Genomic DNA, 17,782 nt, shown 5'->3' on the forward strand with positions numbered 1-17,782 from the left:
CCGTTCCATAGCAACCGGGCTGTTTACGTTTCCAAGGAAACCTGATCTCTGCCGCTCGGCGGGGTGGGAGGAGGCTGCACTGAAAGCCTGGGGAGCGGGCTCGTACCCGACCTGCCCACCTCCTAGGGAGCCGGCCTCGCTCCGGCCGCCGCTTGTCTTATTGTTTTGTCTCCTCTTTATCTCATGAGCTTCAGAACTTCTTAGAATTCCTTGGGGACCCCAGTCATGGAGATAGTGCAGCCCAAGGACCTGGAACGACACTGTGCCTTGGCCAGGAGGAGACACGCGGAGCTGTGCAGGCAGAAACGGATCTTCAACGCCAGGAACAGGATCATCGGGGTGAGACCCTCGGCCTGGCAGGGAAAGGGGCTCCGAGGGAGTGGGGAGGGGCAGGTGGGGCATGAGAGGCGGGCCCGGGAGAGAAGAGGAGGTGAACCCCTCGAATTAAATTTTTGATCCAGGCGCAGTCGCTGACGGCACCAGGTGTTTCCGGGGAAAACTAGCTTGATATATTGACTTTACTGAGGGTAAGAGGGACCCAAAGAGGAAAATGAGAACTCCCGTTCATTTGCGAGACAGGCAAATGGAGTCCTGCAGCGGGGAGGGAGTCAGTCGGCCTGGAGTTTGTGGCCATCGGGAGACGAGAATGGGGTTCTCTCCCTGAGCTCGATTTTCTACATTGCCAGCGCATTTCTTCACAGCCCATGCATTTGACAAAATTCCTGTTTTGTAGCGAGCCTGAGCTGGTGCCCAGGAGCTAAGCGAAGGTCAAGGCAATGCTTGACCTTCAAGGTTTGTGGCTCAGTGGAGGAGGCAGATAATAAAATGGTCACATGAAAATGTAGGGAAGGAGGGGAGCACAGCCTGGGGCTGGAAGAGGAAATCGAGGAGGGCTTCCCAGAGGTGGTGATGCCTAAGCAGTGTTGTGAGGATGCGTATCTGCTAACTAAGTAAGGTAAGGAGCAAGGAGGCTCTGAGGAAAGTGAAGAGGACAGGTTGAGGAACCAACTATAAGCGAAGGTGTTCAGGTATGAAAAGACCCGATGTGAACCTAAGACAATGCATTGACCGCGAGGCAAGGATAAAAAGATAAGTAGGATTGTTAATGACGGAATGAAATTAGCTGGCTCTGACTCCTCCACCCTTGTTTTCCATCCCAGGGAGATGCAAACGCCTGGGATATTCAGGTTCGTGACCAGAAGATAAAAGAAGCAACTGAAAGAGCCAGACATGAGACATTCGGTGAGCGTTTCCTAAACGCCTGCCTAGGGGTTTAGGCCTGAGCGCCTCTGCACTCCCATCCTCCTTTCTTCACATATGTAAAAACTTGTCATTTTTAGCCCTGGCTGGTGTGGCTCAGTGGCTTGAGATGCAACCAAACATTGATGTTTCTCTCCCTCCCTTCCCTTCTCTAAAAATAAATAAATAAAAGCTTGTCATTTTTGCTCTCTTCCTCCTTTTAAAATCTCACCATTCCTTGTGCTCACCCTTCCTTTGTTAAAAGAAAATCAGCCATTCTATGTGAGTTCCAGGAAATATATTTTGAGGATAAACGTATGTTTTCAAAAACAAAAAACAAAAAACAAACAAACCCAACCTGGATATGAAAAACCTTGAACATACACATTCTCTGCCAAAAAGCTCAAGACTCTCAGTCAGGGACGGCCTTCTGCACGAGATGACACACGCAAACTCCCAGCTCACACCTCCAAGCTGACTCAGAACTGGGTATGGGTCAGGTAATAGTGTTCCAGCTCTTAGATAAAATTTTCAAATAGGATTCATTTTCCCACATGATATGCAACAATTTTAGCTTGTTTTGTTAGAGCATTATAAGGATTTTTAAAATAGAAAAAAGCAGGCAGCCCATATTCTTACGGAACCCCCACCTCTACATACATGATAAATGTGGCTATTTTCTCCTGTTTAAAAATAATAGAGAAAAGCAGGGTACAAAACTTTATGTACAATGGGTTATCAATTGCGCTGTAAAATATATGAAAGATACGCTTAGAAAAAGAAAGGAAATATGTCAAAATGTTAGCAGTGATAATGTTGGCGTGATGAAATTATGAGTGAATTTTATTTTCTTTATACTGTTTTATATTTTCTAAATGTTTTACATTTTTAATTTTTAGTTTAAAAATAAGTTGAACTTACAAAAAAGGATATGAGAGATACATATGTACCCACCACTAGAGTAGATGTTAACATTTTGCCAAGTTGGCTTTAGATGTATTTTAAGAATGCTTTTTAAAAATATATGTGTATTTCCCACCTCACCATTTTCCTCTTCCTCCCTCTTCTGAGGTGTGCACTGTTCCCATGCCTGTTTTTGTACTTGCACCATGTGTGTATGTATCCACGACAACCTAAAATAGTTTCTTTGTGTGTTTTAAAATTTTACATAAATGGTATAACATTGAATCGACCCTTTGCAAGTTTTAAAAAAATTCAATGTTGTAAATTTAAATTTCATCAATGATGTGCACATAGAATATTCAGTTAAAATGTTTTCTGATATTTTGTTATATGAATTAAATACTTTCTTTATCCAGTCCTCCACTGCTGACCGATTTAGATTTTCCATTTTTTAAAATAATTGCAAACAGTGCTGCAATGGCTACCCTGCATTATGTCCCTGCGCACATGAGTGAGGGATATGCAGAAGTCAAACTGCTAGGTCAGACGATATGCACGTTTTCAGTTCTATGGGGTGCTGGGAGATTACTTTCCAAAGTTATAGGTGTACCAAGTTACACGCCCACAAACAGTGAGTGATCTCATGTTCCCACATCTGTATACGTGCTATTGTTAGCATTTTTAATATTTTGCCAAGTTATGGCACGTTTCTAACCATCTTGTAAGGTTCAGCATCTTTTCATAAGTTTATTGATTATTCAGGTTTCTTTAATTGTCTGTTCCTATCTATCCTTTGCCCATACTTTTTGTGAGTTGTTTTTTTTTTAAAATTGATTTATAGGTATGCTTTGTAAATTCAGGATTCTTATCCTTCAATAGTCATGTTACCTTTTGGAGGGTTGTGTTACTTTTAGAATCACTAAAAATAATTTTTTTAAGTGGAATCAAATTGATTTTTCCCTCTGAATCTTAAGCTCATGAATAATCTATGTCCCTTCTAGCTGCTGAAATGAGGCACAATGACAAAATCACATGCTTATTAGAAAACCGGAAAAGAAGAGATAGGCAAAATCTCTGCAAAGCTGTCAACGACTTCCAGCAGAACTTTCAGAAGCCAGAAACTCGTCGAGAATTTGACGTCTCCGACCCCCTAGCCCTTAAGAAAGACCTTCCAGCCCGGCAGTCAGATAGTGATGTTCGGAACACGGTATCGGGATTGCAGAGGTTCATGGGAGAGGATTTAAACGTCCACGAGAGGAAGAAATTCCAACAGGAACAAAACAGAGAATGGTCCTTGCAACAGCAAAGGGAATGGAAGGCTGCTCAGGCCGACCAGAAGTGTGCAGGTACGGAAACAAAACACACACGCAGATTTCAGCGCCTTCTTTAACAGTTTCGCCCGTGTCCCGGGTGCCCCACTTTTCCATCTCCAGCTGGGAGCCTTTGTCTCAGCCTGGACTTTGTCCTTGAGCTGCCTCCCCAGTGTCTCCCCAGGCATCTCCCAAAATGTTGGGACACGAACCCAGGGTTTCTCCCTGGCCCACCCAGCTCCCTCCCTCACTCAGTGACCCCTCCTTCCCTTAGTCAAAGCAGAAAGCTGCGGGTGCCCCTTGCGCCCCTCACGTCTCCAGGCCATGCTCAGCTCCTGCCCCTTCTTACCTGCTGCCTGCACTTCCGACTCTCGTCCCTCCTGCCACCGCTGCGACACAAGCTGCCGCCTTTCTCACCTGCAGGGACCACACCAGGGCCCGCTACCAGTCTTGCGCTTTCTTCCTTCCTTGCCCCTCTGCTCCGTGCCCAACACAGCAGTCAGGGCGCCACTTTCTAAACAACGTCACGGTGAACAAGGCCCCTCCACTCCCTCCACCCCGGCCCAGCGCCCCCCAGTGGCTTCCCACTGCATGTAGAGTAGAGCACAAAGGCTGCCCGAGGCCACGAGGCCCTGCCCCTGTGGGCCGCCGCCCAACCTCCAGCCCCCTAAGGCGCCCCCCTCCCCGGCCCCGTTTTCCCTCTTAGCAGCCTGTCCCTCTGTAGCGCTGTCGCAGTCTGCATAATGCGTCTGTTCGGCGTCTGTTAGTTGCCTGCCTCATCTCCCGGACAGCCAGCTCCAGGAAGGCCCCACTCCACCCTGGCTTCCTAGCGGAGTGTGCGGCCGGCCCACGGGAGGCTCTCGATAGTTCTATGTCACATGAATGGACAGACTCACGGAAGGTGAGAGGGGAAGCTGAAGGTGAGCAGAGGCCAGAATTCACCACCAAAGAGTTAGGTCTCTTTTTTTTTTTTCCCCCTTTTCTTATTGAATTGATTAGGATTACACTGGTTAACAAACGATGGAGGTTTCGTGTCCAGGTCTATAACATATCGCCCGTCTATCGGTCTTTGTTTTGGGAGATGAAGAGCAGGCCCGCAGGCACAACCACCACCGGGAGGACCTTCTGATTGCTGACTTTTTCAACGTGACAGCCCTGGGAAGGGGGCGTTGTCCCGCCTCACAGGCCAGGGCAGCGGCTCGGAAGGCTGAGCCTTAACCAGGCCAGGTTATCAGAGCTGGGAGGCGGTGCGGCTGCACCAGGAGACCCTGTTTCTCCAAATCTTTATGTTTTGCAGTTTGGCTGCTCCACTTTTGGCCCCTTCTCCTTCCCATGGTCCTGCTCTTGGCAAACTGCTATTCCAGTCCAGGATACCTGGTACCTGACACCCCTTCCCGTGGGGAGCCCCATCTGGTGCCCATGGCAGAGCTCCCCCTTTTCAGGGCTCCCACCGTCCCTCCCTTGCTGGTTATGAGGGTGCAGTGGCCTGAGAGGTCGGGGAGGGCGAGGAGCCCAGTGCAGCGCGTGCCAGGACCACAGCGGGTGTCACCGATCCACAGCAGCAATGGCTCCAGCACGCTCCGTGCCAGGCACCGATCCGAGAGCTTTACTTGAATTAGCTCCTTGAGGCCTCCCGGGAGCCTCCGAGGCCGCCCCAGGCTGTGGAGGAGAGTGGGATGCGAAGACGAGGGTGAACTGGTGCCCTGGGGGCACTCTGGGCGGGAACCAAGGGTTGCCTGCGGCCGCTTCCTTCCAGAGGACCTTCACACGCAGACCAGGCTGCAGTGGGACGAGGCCGCCAAGCACATCCAAGGCCTGGAAAGCACCACCAGGAGGGCGGCCTGCGCAGCTGTGAAAGAATTCAACAAGGGCCAGGTACTCCCCAGGCTGGGGGCGGGGGAGCGCGGAGGAGCACCCCGCCGCTTCTCCTGTGCCCCTGGCTCCCCTGGGCCCCGGGCTCTGCCACATCAGGAACCCCTCCCCGAAGGGGCCTGCATGGGGGTGCGGGGAGGGCCGGCCGCGGGTCCCCAGGCACAGAAGCAGATGAGCCCGAGCCCCAGAGCTGGTGATCTGGGCGTGAACCTGGAAGCCAGCCGTGTGAGCTGGGGAGGCGCTGTCAGCCACCTCTCCAGACCTCAGGCTCTTCTCGGGTCCGGGGACAGCGACGTTTGCCCAGACGGGTACCAGCTCGCTCTGCCCTGAGCCTGGCCTTGTTTTAGGTCTTCTTTACGTCCACCCCAGCCCAGCCCAGCCCACCCCGGAAGTTCCTCCTCCCCAAGAGCAGGCCCACAGCACCCACTGCCGGGAGCAACTGTGATGATGATCTGCGTGAAGTCTGGGGGTCTCCTGACAGCTCCCTCCTCCCGAAACCCGGCGGCTCCTCACAAACACGTGCCTCCCTGCCTGCCCTCCTGTCCCACGCTGCCCCGTTTCAAGTTCTCTGTTCCTTTTGGAAATTAGACTCCTTCCCCAGGTTTTCTTTTCACTGCAGTTATATGTCCTCAGTGGGGTGGGGGTTTGGCCTGCATTCATTTCTTGGACCAGCTGGTTGACCAGGACAGTGGCCTGCAAGGCTGAGCCGGTGGCGTGGCCCGTAGCAGAGCAGGAGGGCGATTCCAGAGCTGTGCTCATATGTGTTCCTGACCTTTTCCTTTTAGTCCCCGTGTGTCTGCGCGCACCTGCGTGCGTATCAGGAAAGCGCATGCTATCTTTGTGGTCTAATGGTACCACATTGTAAGCCAAATATATCGGAGACACAAGCTCACGTGCGCCCTGCTGACGGGGGTATGTGATCCTGGAGAGGCTGGATCAGAGGCCAGAGGACGCCGGCTTCCAGCAGCAGGGAGGGGGACGAGGAGGGGCGGCCCACGGGCAGACTGCGGGGCAGCTGGAGACCCAGGCACCGGCCAGCCAGCTGCAAGAGGCCTCGGCGGTCACTTGGCTCTTGTCCTGCCTCGTTCAGGGGACACTTGAGAGGGGAGGTCCTTACTCCAGACCCCACAGCAACTTAGTGGCAGAATGGGTTCTTTTGTAAATGTAAATTTAAAACAAATTTTCAATTGTAGTTGACATTCACTATTACATTAGTTTCTGGCGTACAGCGTAGTGGTGAGACAGGCGTACAGCTTCCACAGAGATCCCCCGATAAGCCTAGCGCGGAACAGGGCTCTGGATTCTTAGCCCGTTATTGCCCGGCATCCAGCCGCTCATTTATTCCCTCGCTCATTCCTCAGCTTAACAGGTATTCACTGAGTCTTCCAGCTGGGCACTGGCAGGTTTTTGTTTTTTGTGGGTTTTTCTCCCCCTCCTCCTCCTTCTTCTTCCTTTTTTTGCTAAAACGTGTTGCTCCGTGCATCGATTTATTCATTCACTCCATAAAATTTTTAGCGAGCCCCCACCACTCTCCGTCTGGGCGCTGCCAGGCAGCACGTCCCCAGCGCCCGCGCGCTGCGGGAAGCCGGCAGCGCTGCTCCGGGCTGTCAACAGGCGTTGTCAGGTAGCCTGGGACATTCCTGCAGGGTCTGGATGGCTGTCCTCGGAAGAAGACCGCAGGCAGGTCATTCCGACGCAGCAGGCGGAGACACACTAGGGAGCCTCTGCTGGTGTCGTTAGGGAGGCGCTGTGGCTGTGGCTGTGGCGTCCGGGTTCCGCCCAACTGCACAGGCGCTAGGCCAGGCTCCGCCCTGTAGCCTTGGGAAAGCCACCCCCGGGCCTCGGTTTTGTCATCCGGGGAACCGGGGTAGTGAAGCCACCTACCCGTGCCGGTCAGAATGAGAAACCCCTCCCAGCTCTCAGTGGCGTAAAGTACAAAGTGGTGGCCATTGTGCTCCATGTCCCTCGGTTGGCGGAGGGGCTCTGCCCCTCCTCATCCTCACTCTGGAGCCGCCACCAGCTGGGGGGCTCTGGCAGCCCGACAGAGAGGGCGGGTGCCCGATACCCCAACACCACCACCACGTCCTTCCAGACGTGTCCGGGCCGCCTCCGCCGCGTGGCCCCGCGCTCTCCAAGCGGGCAGGAAGTGCCGTTCTGCCGCGTGCCCAGAGAGAGCGCTGGCCGTGTTTAGGGACCAGCACTAACAGGTCACACTTGCTGGTGAGGTTGTGGGATGAAACCAGGAAATGCATGTCACGTGTTGGAACGTAGGGCGCGTTAGGAGGACTTGTGAGTGATAGCCGCTGTTTTTAATCCTAGCAACAATGAGCTGCTCTTGTTACTATGTTCAACAAGCCCCCTACCAGAGGGGTATAGCCACCCCATTTAACTGATAAAGATAGAGGCTCAGAGCGGGGAACAGACTTTCCTAGGGACACCCGAGTACTAATCGATTTGCTTTGGCCAATTCAAAAATGGGGCTTCCAAACGCTGCCAGTCCAGTGTTTGAATCCGGCCTGTCCAGCTGCAAAGCGTGTGCTAATGTGATGCTGTTGAGCCGGCCGCTGCGTGAGCGCCCACGATGTGCCCGGTCCTTGCAAAGTGCCCCGTCGGTCGGTGACTCAGGAGAACCGGTAACCCTGGTGGATGTCTCTTAACCCCCGCTCCTGACTTGGCACAGAAATGACGGCAGCGCAGAGAGGGCGGCAACTTGCTCCGGGCCACACAGCCAGGGCCGGGCCCTCCACTCACCGCGCTCGCTGGCGCAGGGATTTGAATTTACTTGAATGGGGGCCGGTGGCTGACATGCATCCAGAGCACTGAGGTGACAGCGTTTTCCCCTTTAAGCTGCCCGTGTTGTGAATGACTCTCGGGTGTTCTGCATGGCCTGCATCCCTGGAAGGGTGACCGGGGCCACCCGGAGGGGCACAGAGCCCTGCCGCCGGATGAGCGAGGCCAAGCCAAGGCAGGCAGCGCTGCTTTGGCAAAATGGTGGAGGACCTGCAGCAACTCCGCGCACAACCAGCAGGTGGCGGTTCCCGCAGCGCAGCCCACACCTGAGCCTGCGGAGTCCTCCCCGCCCGCCCCGCGCCGCCCCCGGTCCCAGTGCCCTTCAGCGCCTCCAGCGAAATTTGCGGCCTTGGCCTAGTCTCCCTGGGGTCACTCAGAGCACCTTCCCTAATGTCTTCCCGGCCTAGGCCATGGAGTCGGCAGAAAGGAAAAGTCTAGAGAAAAAACAAGAACACGAGGACAACGTGGCCGAGATCGCCAACCTGCTGCGCGGGGATCTGCTCTCCGAGAACCCGCAGCAGGCAGCCAGCGCCTTTGGGCCCCACCGCGTGGTCCCCGACCGCTGGAAGGGCATGACCCAGGAGCAGCTGGAGCAGATCCGCGGGGTCCAGAAGCTGCAAGTGCAGGAGAAGCTGGTGCCTGTCCCACCCCCAGGGCCCGCTGACCCTCCACCTGCCCCCTTCCTCCCCCCTCCCGCCCCCTGCCCGGGGGGGGGGGGGGGGGGGGGCACTAGTCACAGCCATGGCTACACTGGCCAGGACGCTGCCCTCCAGGGGTTCACGGGCCAGTTGGGGGGGAGTGACAAGGACCAAGTAATCCTGCTCATGTGTGATGTAGCTGGGGCGGGGGGTGAGTGCTAGGGAGGAAAGTAAGCTGGGGAGGGGAGGGTCACCAGGCGACTGAGAAGGGAGGTTGGACAAAGGCCGGAATGGGGGAGGGAGCGAGCCCTGCAGACACGGGAGAGGACAGCCAGGCAGGGTGGATGGCCCGGCCGGGCGGGGGCAGGACCACTGGGCCTGCCGGGAGAAGAGCGAGGGCCTGGTGGCTGGAGCGAGCGAGGGGCGGCCGCGGAGGCCGAGAGGCGGAGGGCCCGGCGCCTGGCGGGCCTGCGGAGGGCTTCGGCTTTCTCCGGGGCAGCCACGGGGGACTGGAGGGTGTGCCGTGGGGGACGCCCCTGGCCAGTGCCTTGGCGGGGGGGGGGGGGGGGGCTCCAGGGGGATGTGGGGGAAGAAGAGAGACCCTCAGGGGCTGTGGCGCTGCTGTCTGGAAAGCAGGGATTTTGACTCATTTTCAATTTTTGTGAAAAACTGAGAAAAGCACAAAAGGAAGAAACCCCTCATTAAGCGCACCACTCAGAACGCCGCCCCCCCCCCGCGCTCCCCACACCCCTCTCACACGCGTGCAGGTAACTGGGGAGCCAAGGCGAAGAATAGTTAGGCCGCTTTTCTCAGTTGGGGCCAGAGTGCCCCCGTACCGTCTGTGTTCTTGATGACAGCGTGTGTCACAACTCGGGGACCTGTGAGTGGCCTCATTTTACAGGGGAGGAAACAGGTCCAGGATGGCAATGTCACGTGGCCTGCAGGCGGCAAAGCCAGGCACCAGCCAGTCCCTGGGCCCCAGCGGCCGGCTTGCCCACCCCGGCTGCTCTGGCCGGGGGAGACCCGCCCCGAAGCCCGCGGAAGGGAAGGCGGGTGCCCCTCTTCAGGCCCAGCCCCTCCGCGCTCGCGCCTTTTCCCAGTGGGAGATGGTAGAGCTGACAACGTACCCCAGGACGGCTGATGGAACTGCCCGCGTTTAGGGGCTGACCTCTCCCATCCGCATTAATACAGTTTCCTCTCCAGGGAGTCAGTGGCTTTTAAAGAAGGGTCTGGAAGGCAATGAGCAAGGAATGAGCTGAGATGCAGAAATTCACCCCTGAGATCATGGGCCCATTCTCCCCAGTGGGGCTATGACACAGTACGTTCTAGAAGCGACCAGGCGATCCCAGCGCTCAGCCAGGGGCAGCAGGGGCCCCTCTGATTCCCTGCACGGCGTGGCTCACCACCAGAGCCTGTTTCTCCATCTGGAAAACCAGAGGCTGGCTCTCCCCGCCGGGTCCGCCGGGCCCTTCTGTGGGGACGGGTGGGGATGAGTCACGTCCCGTCTCTCCAGAGGCTCCAGGAAGAAGAGCGCCAGCGAGACCAGGACTGGGACCGGCAGAGGATCCAGGGCGCCCGCGGGGCTCTGCTGTTTGAGCGCCTGTGGCAGCGCCAGCAACGCGACCTGCGCAGAGCCCTGGACGGCAGCAACCTCGGCCTGGCTGCGGAGCGGCTTCTGCAGTGAGTGCCGGAAGGGGGCGGGGCGGGGCCGGGCGGGGCGGGGAGACCAGGCACCTGGGGCTGGGACCGGGTCAGGGTCGGGAGCCGGGGGAGCAGTGGGGGTGCCCACCAGCAGGGCCCATGGAGCAGGCTCCAGCTCTCCTTGCCCCCTGCCCCGAATCTTTCCCACCTGCGGGGCCAGGCCTCTGGTGAAGACACAAGCAGAAAGGGGAGAGGGGCCCAGAGCTAAGAAGCCAGAAATTAAGGGCTTGGAAACGACCGGTCCCACACAGACCAGGTGACAGAGATGCCATCGTGCCTGCATCCCTGAACACCCCTCCGTGGGTGGTCTTACCTGGGCCCTGGGGATCCCAGCAGCTGAGGCACGGACACTGGCGACACAGTTCTCGGAGGGCACCGGAGTCGGGGAGGCCCCGGCGGGCCTGACTGACGTGCGGAGGAGGAGGGCGCCGCTCTCAGCCGGGAGTCTCCCTCCGCACAGACGCCCCGGGGCGGCTCAGCGTCCCACGACAGGCCAGGCCAGGAGGTGGATATGCCACCGAAACCCGCGTTGTGTACCGGCTTGTGTGTCCATCCATCAAGCTCTTGGCTTGAACACAGAAGGGACCCACCTGCCTATTCTCCAGTCAGACATCTGACCCCTGTTCACCAGTGGGTCCATTGTCACTTGGCCACTTCTGTTGGGGCCTGAAAGGAGCATTGAGACATGATCTGACAAATCAAATGGGATGAGCAGATGTCTCTACTACACCCGCGGAGATGTCATTCGGAAACACCCCCAGCTTCGCCGGCAGGGCCGCAGCCTGACTGCCCTGCAGCGAGGGGTCGCCCCTCTGCCGCAAGCGGAGGGCCGAGCGCATTCTGGGGGTGCCCCGACTCAGACAAAAGATGTGGGCTGCCTAGGAAGCCAGGCTTTTGCGGATGGTTCTCTCCTTGTTTTATTCTCAGGAAAAAACATATGAAGGAAGTCTATACAAACCAACCCACTGAAGATTATTTCACACAATTTAACACAGGAAGTCGATAATGAAGCAGACACTTCCTCTCTGAATTGTGTATGTATAAAACGCAGTGACCTTGAAGGGTCACATTTATTAAAAAAGTATTTACGCTACTTGGTCAAGAAGTGCCCTTTAGCTTTATTTTTCCACGGTGGACAAAACACTTACTAAACCCTCCCATGTATTTCTATGAGCAGCATTAGTTCTGTTCGGTGCCACCCAGAGGATGTCCCCAGAGCAGCCTGGGGGCCGTGGGTGCGGCGCGGAGCAGGCACGGCCCTGCCAAGGTGCTTCTAGGGACAGAGGGGGGCCCATGTGTTATGTAGACTCCAGGTTCGGCGGCTGCCACAGCTAATACCCATGAGCTTAAATTACGTGCAACGCTCCATTCTATAGGCTTCGTGTGCAATCATCTAGTTCATCCTCACGGCGGCCGGGGTGGGTGTTTTTATTAATCACACGCGCCAGGTGACGAGCCCGAGATACAGACGTGTTAGGTGACCTGCCGCAGTGCCCGCTGACGGGCAGTGCTGGACCTGGGGTTGAATCCGGGGGGTCTGGCTCTCGGCGGCCTCACCCCCACCCCTACCCCGCCCCCACCCCGCCCGGCTTCCGGAAACAGACCCTAAACAAGGGTGGCTTCAGCGAATCAAGTTCACGTCTTGTTCTTGTAAATTCCAAGGTGAGCAGTGCTGCCCTGGTGCTCTGGGTCTCCACCTGCGGTCCCCGGAGGCTCCTGCAGCTGCCACCGTCCCGTCACGTTCGGGCCAGCAGGGAGGAAAAAGGGGGCGGCTGCAGGCTCCCGGCCTGTAGGACCTGGCCCCGAAAGGGTACATTTCCTCTCTGCTCACATCCCATTGGCGGGGATGTAGTCATGTGACCACCACTCGCTGCAGTGGAGCCTGGGCAACTGAGCAGGCTACCCACGTGGCTGGGCAATAACTGATTCCACAAAGGTGTAAAATACGGACGACGGCATATCGGGGGACAACCAGTGGTCTGCTAGTCTTGGAGAGACTTGGAATTTGCCAGAGGGGGGGTGAAGGCAGGCGTTTCACACTCGTTAGGGTGGGGGGATGTCTACGGTGATGGGGTCACTCAGCCTAGGATGACCGGATTCTGTCCGGCTACCTCTTCCTCCTCCATGTGGGTTTCTTCAGGGGCCACAGGCACAGGGCCAGTGACAAACAGCAGTTCTTGGTGGCAGCTTGTCGTTAGCCATGCTAGAGCTAGAGATGCTGGTGCTGGCCGCTTAGCTCGCCCTCCCTCGCCCCCAGACACAGCTCTTGTTCTTCCCGTGCTCGAACCCTGTCACTGGCTAATGTCAACCCGAGCCTGAGGACTGGCAGGTTCCCAGGCGGATCGGCTGGGGCTGGACTCCAGCCGCAGAAACACAAGCACGGGCGTGAGGGAGAAGCGTCCGGGATGTCATCGGCTGTGGCTGGCACGCGGAGGGCCTGGGGGCCACTCAGCGCGGAGTGTCAGGGGGACCTGTGGCCATCGCCTGAGACGCAGGCAGGGCCAGGCCGAGGAGGCCGAGGACTTGAACCAGAGAGCTTGGCCACTACCATAGGCCAGGGAGTCACAGGGGTCAGCTGAGCACATTCCAGAAAGGTAAAGGCGAGACAGAGGCCTGCTCTGAAGACGGACTTCATGGCCTCCCTCCCAATCCAGGCTCCCGTGGGCTCCCCGGTGTCAACGCCTTTGGGCAGGGGATCCACTGGGAACATGGTTCACACCCAGAGTCGGCCTAGTTATGGCCTGTCCCAGCGGGGGGGCGGGGTTAGGGACCTTGATGTGATGTCAGGGAGGGGGCGCCGGCCGGTGGATTCCTTAGCTCCTAATGGATGCCATGCTCCCTGGACATCTGGGCAGCGAGCAGGCGAGGAGCAGGGCTCTACCTTGTCTGACAGGCCGGGGGGAGGGCGGGGGAGGGCGACTCCCCCCTCATGGCCGCCCGCCGAGGGGGTCCTGCCCCCTTTGGGCAGCCACCCAGCCCCACAGCCCCACCCCGACATCTGCTCCCGCCTGCGGGGCAGGGACATCCACCTCCACCCGTTACAAATGTGTCTCCTAAGAATCACGCCATCGCTGCTGTGCTAACAGTCCCCGGATGTCCCTGCTTCTTGAGCAGGGCAGCCTGTTCCTGGGGGGATGCACGGCGACGGGGACACTTCCTTTAGGAGGCGGTTGTGGGTGTATTGGTTTCCGCGGGCTGCCCTGGCAGAGTGCCACAGACGGGGCTTTAAGGACAGCAACGTGTAGCTGCTCACAGTCTGCAGGCCAGGATAGCAAGAGATGGGCACGGCTGGCTCCTTGTGAGATCTGGAGGGGACAGTTCCAGGCCTGTCCCCAGCCTCAGCGCATGGGCTGGCCATCTCTTGTGTTCCCCGGCTTGTAGGTTCATCGCCCTGATCGCCGCTGCCACCTATACATGGCGTTCTCCCTGCCTGCGAGTGCGCGCTCGCATTTCCCCTGTGCATAAAGGAGGGCAGGTGATGGGCTGGGACCACGCACACAGATTGTTGATCCTCCGGCGTCAGGGCAGGGAGAAGGGGGCGAGGGGATACAACCTCCGATAATTCGGAGCTCGTTGCCATTCCACGCCTAGCTCTCCCCACGCCTAGCAGCAGACACGGATACATAAGCAGATGCAGAAGCCTGGAATCGTAGGGCCAGCATGAAGAAGCTTGCTCTAACTCTTAAATTTTGCATCATTATAAAAAAATATTCCAAAAGGAAGGCTTGAAAGCTGTGCGCGCTTGCCTGTTGTAGTGCGCCCTCTGCTGGTAAGCAGTGGCACAACACATCTCACGTGGCCCTCAGGCAGGAAAATAAGCCCCGAGAATAAAAGGACCATCCCCAGGCCCGGGCTGGGCGGGTCCTAGCAACGCCCAGGACGCCCACGGCTGAGCTTCGTGAGCGTGCCCTGGCTGGGAGGCAGAGCCGGCGTCTGGGCGTGGAGTCCTCTCCACCACTCTTCTCTGACCGCCCTGTTACGGTTTTACACAGACACACACCGCCCAGGCCACTTGGTTTTGCTTCACTTTCCTCCCTCAAGATTTTATTACAAAAAAAATTCGAACATACAGAAAAACAGAAAGAAGTGTGCAGTCTGCATCCATATACCCACTACCTATATTCTACAATTAACATTTGCTTCATTACTAATCTCTGCAGAGTGGCTTTTAAAAATTCCAGTTGTATGCTGCTTACCAGAGACACGCCTGAAACAAAGCAGCACAGAAGAACGTGGCTGCTGTTCACCCTCGTCTCACAGCCGAGGAGGCTGGAGCGGAGTTACCGGCTCGCCGAAGGGCACACAGCGCGGGGCGGGCGAGCTGGTTTCCAGGCACATACCCTGGGCCCAAAGCCCGGCTCGCCCCAGTCACCCCGCTCCAGCGAGCCCCCCGCCCTTCCCACCAGCCAGCCCCACTCGGGAATCAGAAGCATTTCACCTGCCCTGGCAGGTGCGGCTCAGTTGGTTGCAGCACCGTCCTGTAAATGGAAAGGTCATGGGTTTGATCACGGGTCAGGACACATGCCATGGCTGCGGGCCAGGTCCCTGGTCAGGGTGGCGGAAGAGGCAACTGATCGATGTCTCTCTCTTAGATCAATGTTTCCCTCTCTCCCTCTCTCTCTCCCCTTCCCTTCCCTTCTCTCTAAAATCAATAAGCATAAGCATGTCCTCGGCTGAGGAGAAAAGAAAAGGAAAAGGAAAAAAAGAACGGAAAAAGGAAACATTGTACCCAAGCCAGCAGCCTGCACAATGCCATTCTACGTATGTGACCTTTAGAATTCGCTGGGACAGGGTGGGGGGCGTTGATGAGGGAGCATGAGGTAAATCACATGGACTGACAGGAATGCACAGGAAAAAAAAGACGCTCCCACCCCACCCCTGTCCAGACCGTGAAGGGAGAGGCTGAACTCCTGCAACCAGACGGCGCCCAGCCCGTCTCTGTGCGCCTGTGCCCTCTTCCACCAGCAGGTGGCACTTCTGCTTCACATGCATCCGCCTTTGCAGGCTCTGGAGTCCCCGGCCTCCCATTTGCAGGGGTGGGAAAGAGACGGGAGGACGCCCCCGAGCCCCGAGCGCAGGACCCAGGACTGTGGGCAGGGAGCTGCAGGCCGGGGACTTCCTCTGTGCTGATCCCCGCCCAGCAAAGGCCCAGCGTCGCCCCCTGCCCTTGTCCAAGCTGTTCTCAGGGTTGGCTGCCCTGCCTTGGCACCTGGCCACCCCTCTGCCCAGAGCTGGCACAGTCAATTTCACCCACCCTGTGTCCGGTGGGACTGCCTGCCTTATCTTTTGGCAAATGACCCCAGCACTGGTCACGGCCCGAGAATGTGGACATGGATGGGCATGCGGGCAGATGGAATGCCGGTGATTCGGTGGGCCTTTCCTTTCTATCAGACCTTCTAGAAACCTCTCCAGCCACACGTGCTCTCGCAGCGCCAGAAGGGACCCCAACTCTGTCATCCACGATTGTTGGGGGCTGAATAGTCTAAAGCCCGTTGGAGAAGATGGGCGGGGGCCGTCTCCGCCAATGGAACCAATCGTCCGCCAAGTGCTCGTGGAGCTCTCGGGGTCAACAAAGGCAACTTTGCTGCCTCGTCGTCCTGCTGGACCTCACAGAGCCCGAGGACAGGATGGCCGGCCGTCTGGGGCCTTCCCGGGGTAAGCCAGGAGCCAGCCGGCCACCGCTAAGTCTCTCACTCAAGGTCACTCTGTCCTTGGCTTGCTCATCTTGTAAGCGGCCCCAGTGGGCACTTGTGGCTCCAGGCCCACCACCGACTGGTCCAGTCTCCATGGCCAGGGAGTCTGATTAGACCAGGTCATTCTTGAAAATGAATTCAAGAGCGGCCCATCGGTCAAAGCCCCATCGCTGCTCCCCTCTGCCGTGGCCACGGGAGGAAGAGAGGCTTCCCTGTCCTCGACTCAGACCCGCTAGGCCAGGAAGCCCAGACGAGGGACAGAATCGGGTCCCTCTTGAGTCCTTTCATGTGGCCCTGTGCCCGTAAGTGGGGTGGGAGATGCAGAAAGGAAGGCCTCCGGGTCTGGGCCTGGAATTAGCTGCATGTGGTCCAGTCTCTTTTGCCTCCTCCCCAGGGTCCCTGAGCCATGCCTGGTGCAGCCCCCCTTTCTCCGAGGTCTGGAGCTGCCTGCAGGTTCCCAGGGCTGAGACCGTCAGGGACCAGATGGAGACGTCATACCTTGATGGGAGCCAGGGGCTGCAGAGGGGAGAGAGGGGCCCGGGCCTGCAGGAGGACAAGGGGACACTGGCGTCACCTCAGGCCCCCGCTCAGCCTCCATCCTGTCTCGTGGCTTCAGACAGGAAACCGTGAGGCTCAGTTTCCCCAGCTGTGAAATGGGACCGTGACACTGGAGAAGCCCTCGGGGACAGTGACTGCCTCAGACCCCTGCTGCGCCTCTCACTCGCTGTGAGCCCTGGAAGAGGGCCTGCGGTCCCCCACGGCCGCATTTACACATCTATAAAATGGAGGTAATGAGTATTATCATTCCAGAATTACGAGAATTAAACGGGATAATTTGTTTAAGTGCTTGGCATATAAGAGGATCTTCATAAACGTTAGCTATTAATATGTAAAAAAATATACATATTTGGGGGTATCCGTGACTTACGAGGGGAGAACCCTTTACCAGTAATGTGATTTGAAAGGGCTCCAAACCACCAACATAAAATCTGACCAAGGGAAGCATAAAGTTCTCCATTAAAGCGCAGATTGTTAAATGTTCTGTATAAACATTTTTCCATTTCTGTCTTGCAGAAGCCCCCTCTTGCTGAAATAAACCTTGGAACCTTTGGAAGGAAACGTCAAATGAGAAAACCCAGCGTGTCCTGACTCGTGACGCTCAGCTGCTTTTCCTTCGGTCACCCGGCCCTTGGGGAGGGCCGGCTGTGCTCCTGGATGTGGGTGGGGTCTGGGGACGGCGGGGCGGGGATGCATGGACCTTGGCCCCCCAGGAGTTCACCCTCCAAAGAGCCCAGGTCCTTCGCCGTCCCGGTGAGAAGTCCAGATGAAATCGGCCCCAGGGCTGGCTCTACACCCAGAAACACACTGGAAAACAATCTCTAGAGGAGGGTCCAGCAACCAGTTCTTGGAATCGTAAATGTCTGAGGTTGCTGCAATCCTCAGATTATCTTGTTTTCTTTATCCAGGGGAGCCAAGATTTTAATGCTGCATCTGGGTGAGGATCGTTTGATAATAAGAACCAAATGTTGTCGGTGGAAATGACTGGAAATTACACTGAGGATGAGAATGTGGGGTTTTGGATGGCCTCTTGGAAGGCAGTGCTGAGAAACAAACACACAAGACATTTTGCCCATAA

General features: G+C 56.8%; 1 protein-coding gene across 1 annotated transcript; it reads left to right on the forward strand.

The window, feature by feature from the left end:
* Window positions 1–216: 216 nt before the first annotated feature.
* RIBC2 (RIB43A domain with coiled-coils 2) lies at window positions 217–11,459 on the forward strand. The gene is made up of 7 exons (XM_054582592.1): window positions 217–339; window positions 1,161–1,242; window positions 3,144–3,488; window positions 5,209–5,327; window positions 8,522–8,749; window positions 10,266–10,432; window positions 11,381–11,459. Exons 1-7 carry the CDS (start codon window positions 226–228, stop codon window positions 11,457–11,459), a joined length of 1,134 nt encoding a protein of 377 aa, XP_054438567.1. The 5' UTR covers window positions 217–225.
* Window positions 11,460–17,782: the final 6,323 nt, after the last annotated feature.

This window comes from Pteronotus mesoamericanus, unplaced genomic scaffold, assembly GCF_021234165.1.
Source record: "Pteronotus mesoamericanus isolate MK-2021 breed Mesoamerican mustached bat unplaced genomic scaffold, CSHL_Meso_final contig_702, whole genome shotgun sequence".
Lineage (NCBI taxonomy): Eukaryota > Metazoa > Chordata > Mammalia > Chiroptera > Mormoopidae > Pteronotus > Pteronotus mesoamericanus.

What these genes read in the sequence shown, in the direction of transcription:
- RIBC2 (XM_054582592.1), top strand. Translation starts at nt 226, where the DNA reads ATGGAGATAGTGCAGCCCAAGGACCTGGAACGACACTGTGCCTTGGCC. An exon ending in CCAGGAACAGGATCATCGGG is followed by an intron (nt 340 to 1,160) that starts GTGAGACCCTCG and finishes TTTCCATCCCAG; the next exon opens with GGAGATGCAAACGCCTGGGA. An exon ending in AAGAATTCAACAAGGGCCAG is followed by an intron (nt 5,328 to 8,521) that starts GTACTCCCCAGG and finishes TTCCCGGCCTAG; the next exon opens with GCCATGGAGTCGGCAGAAAG.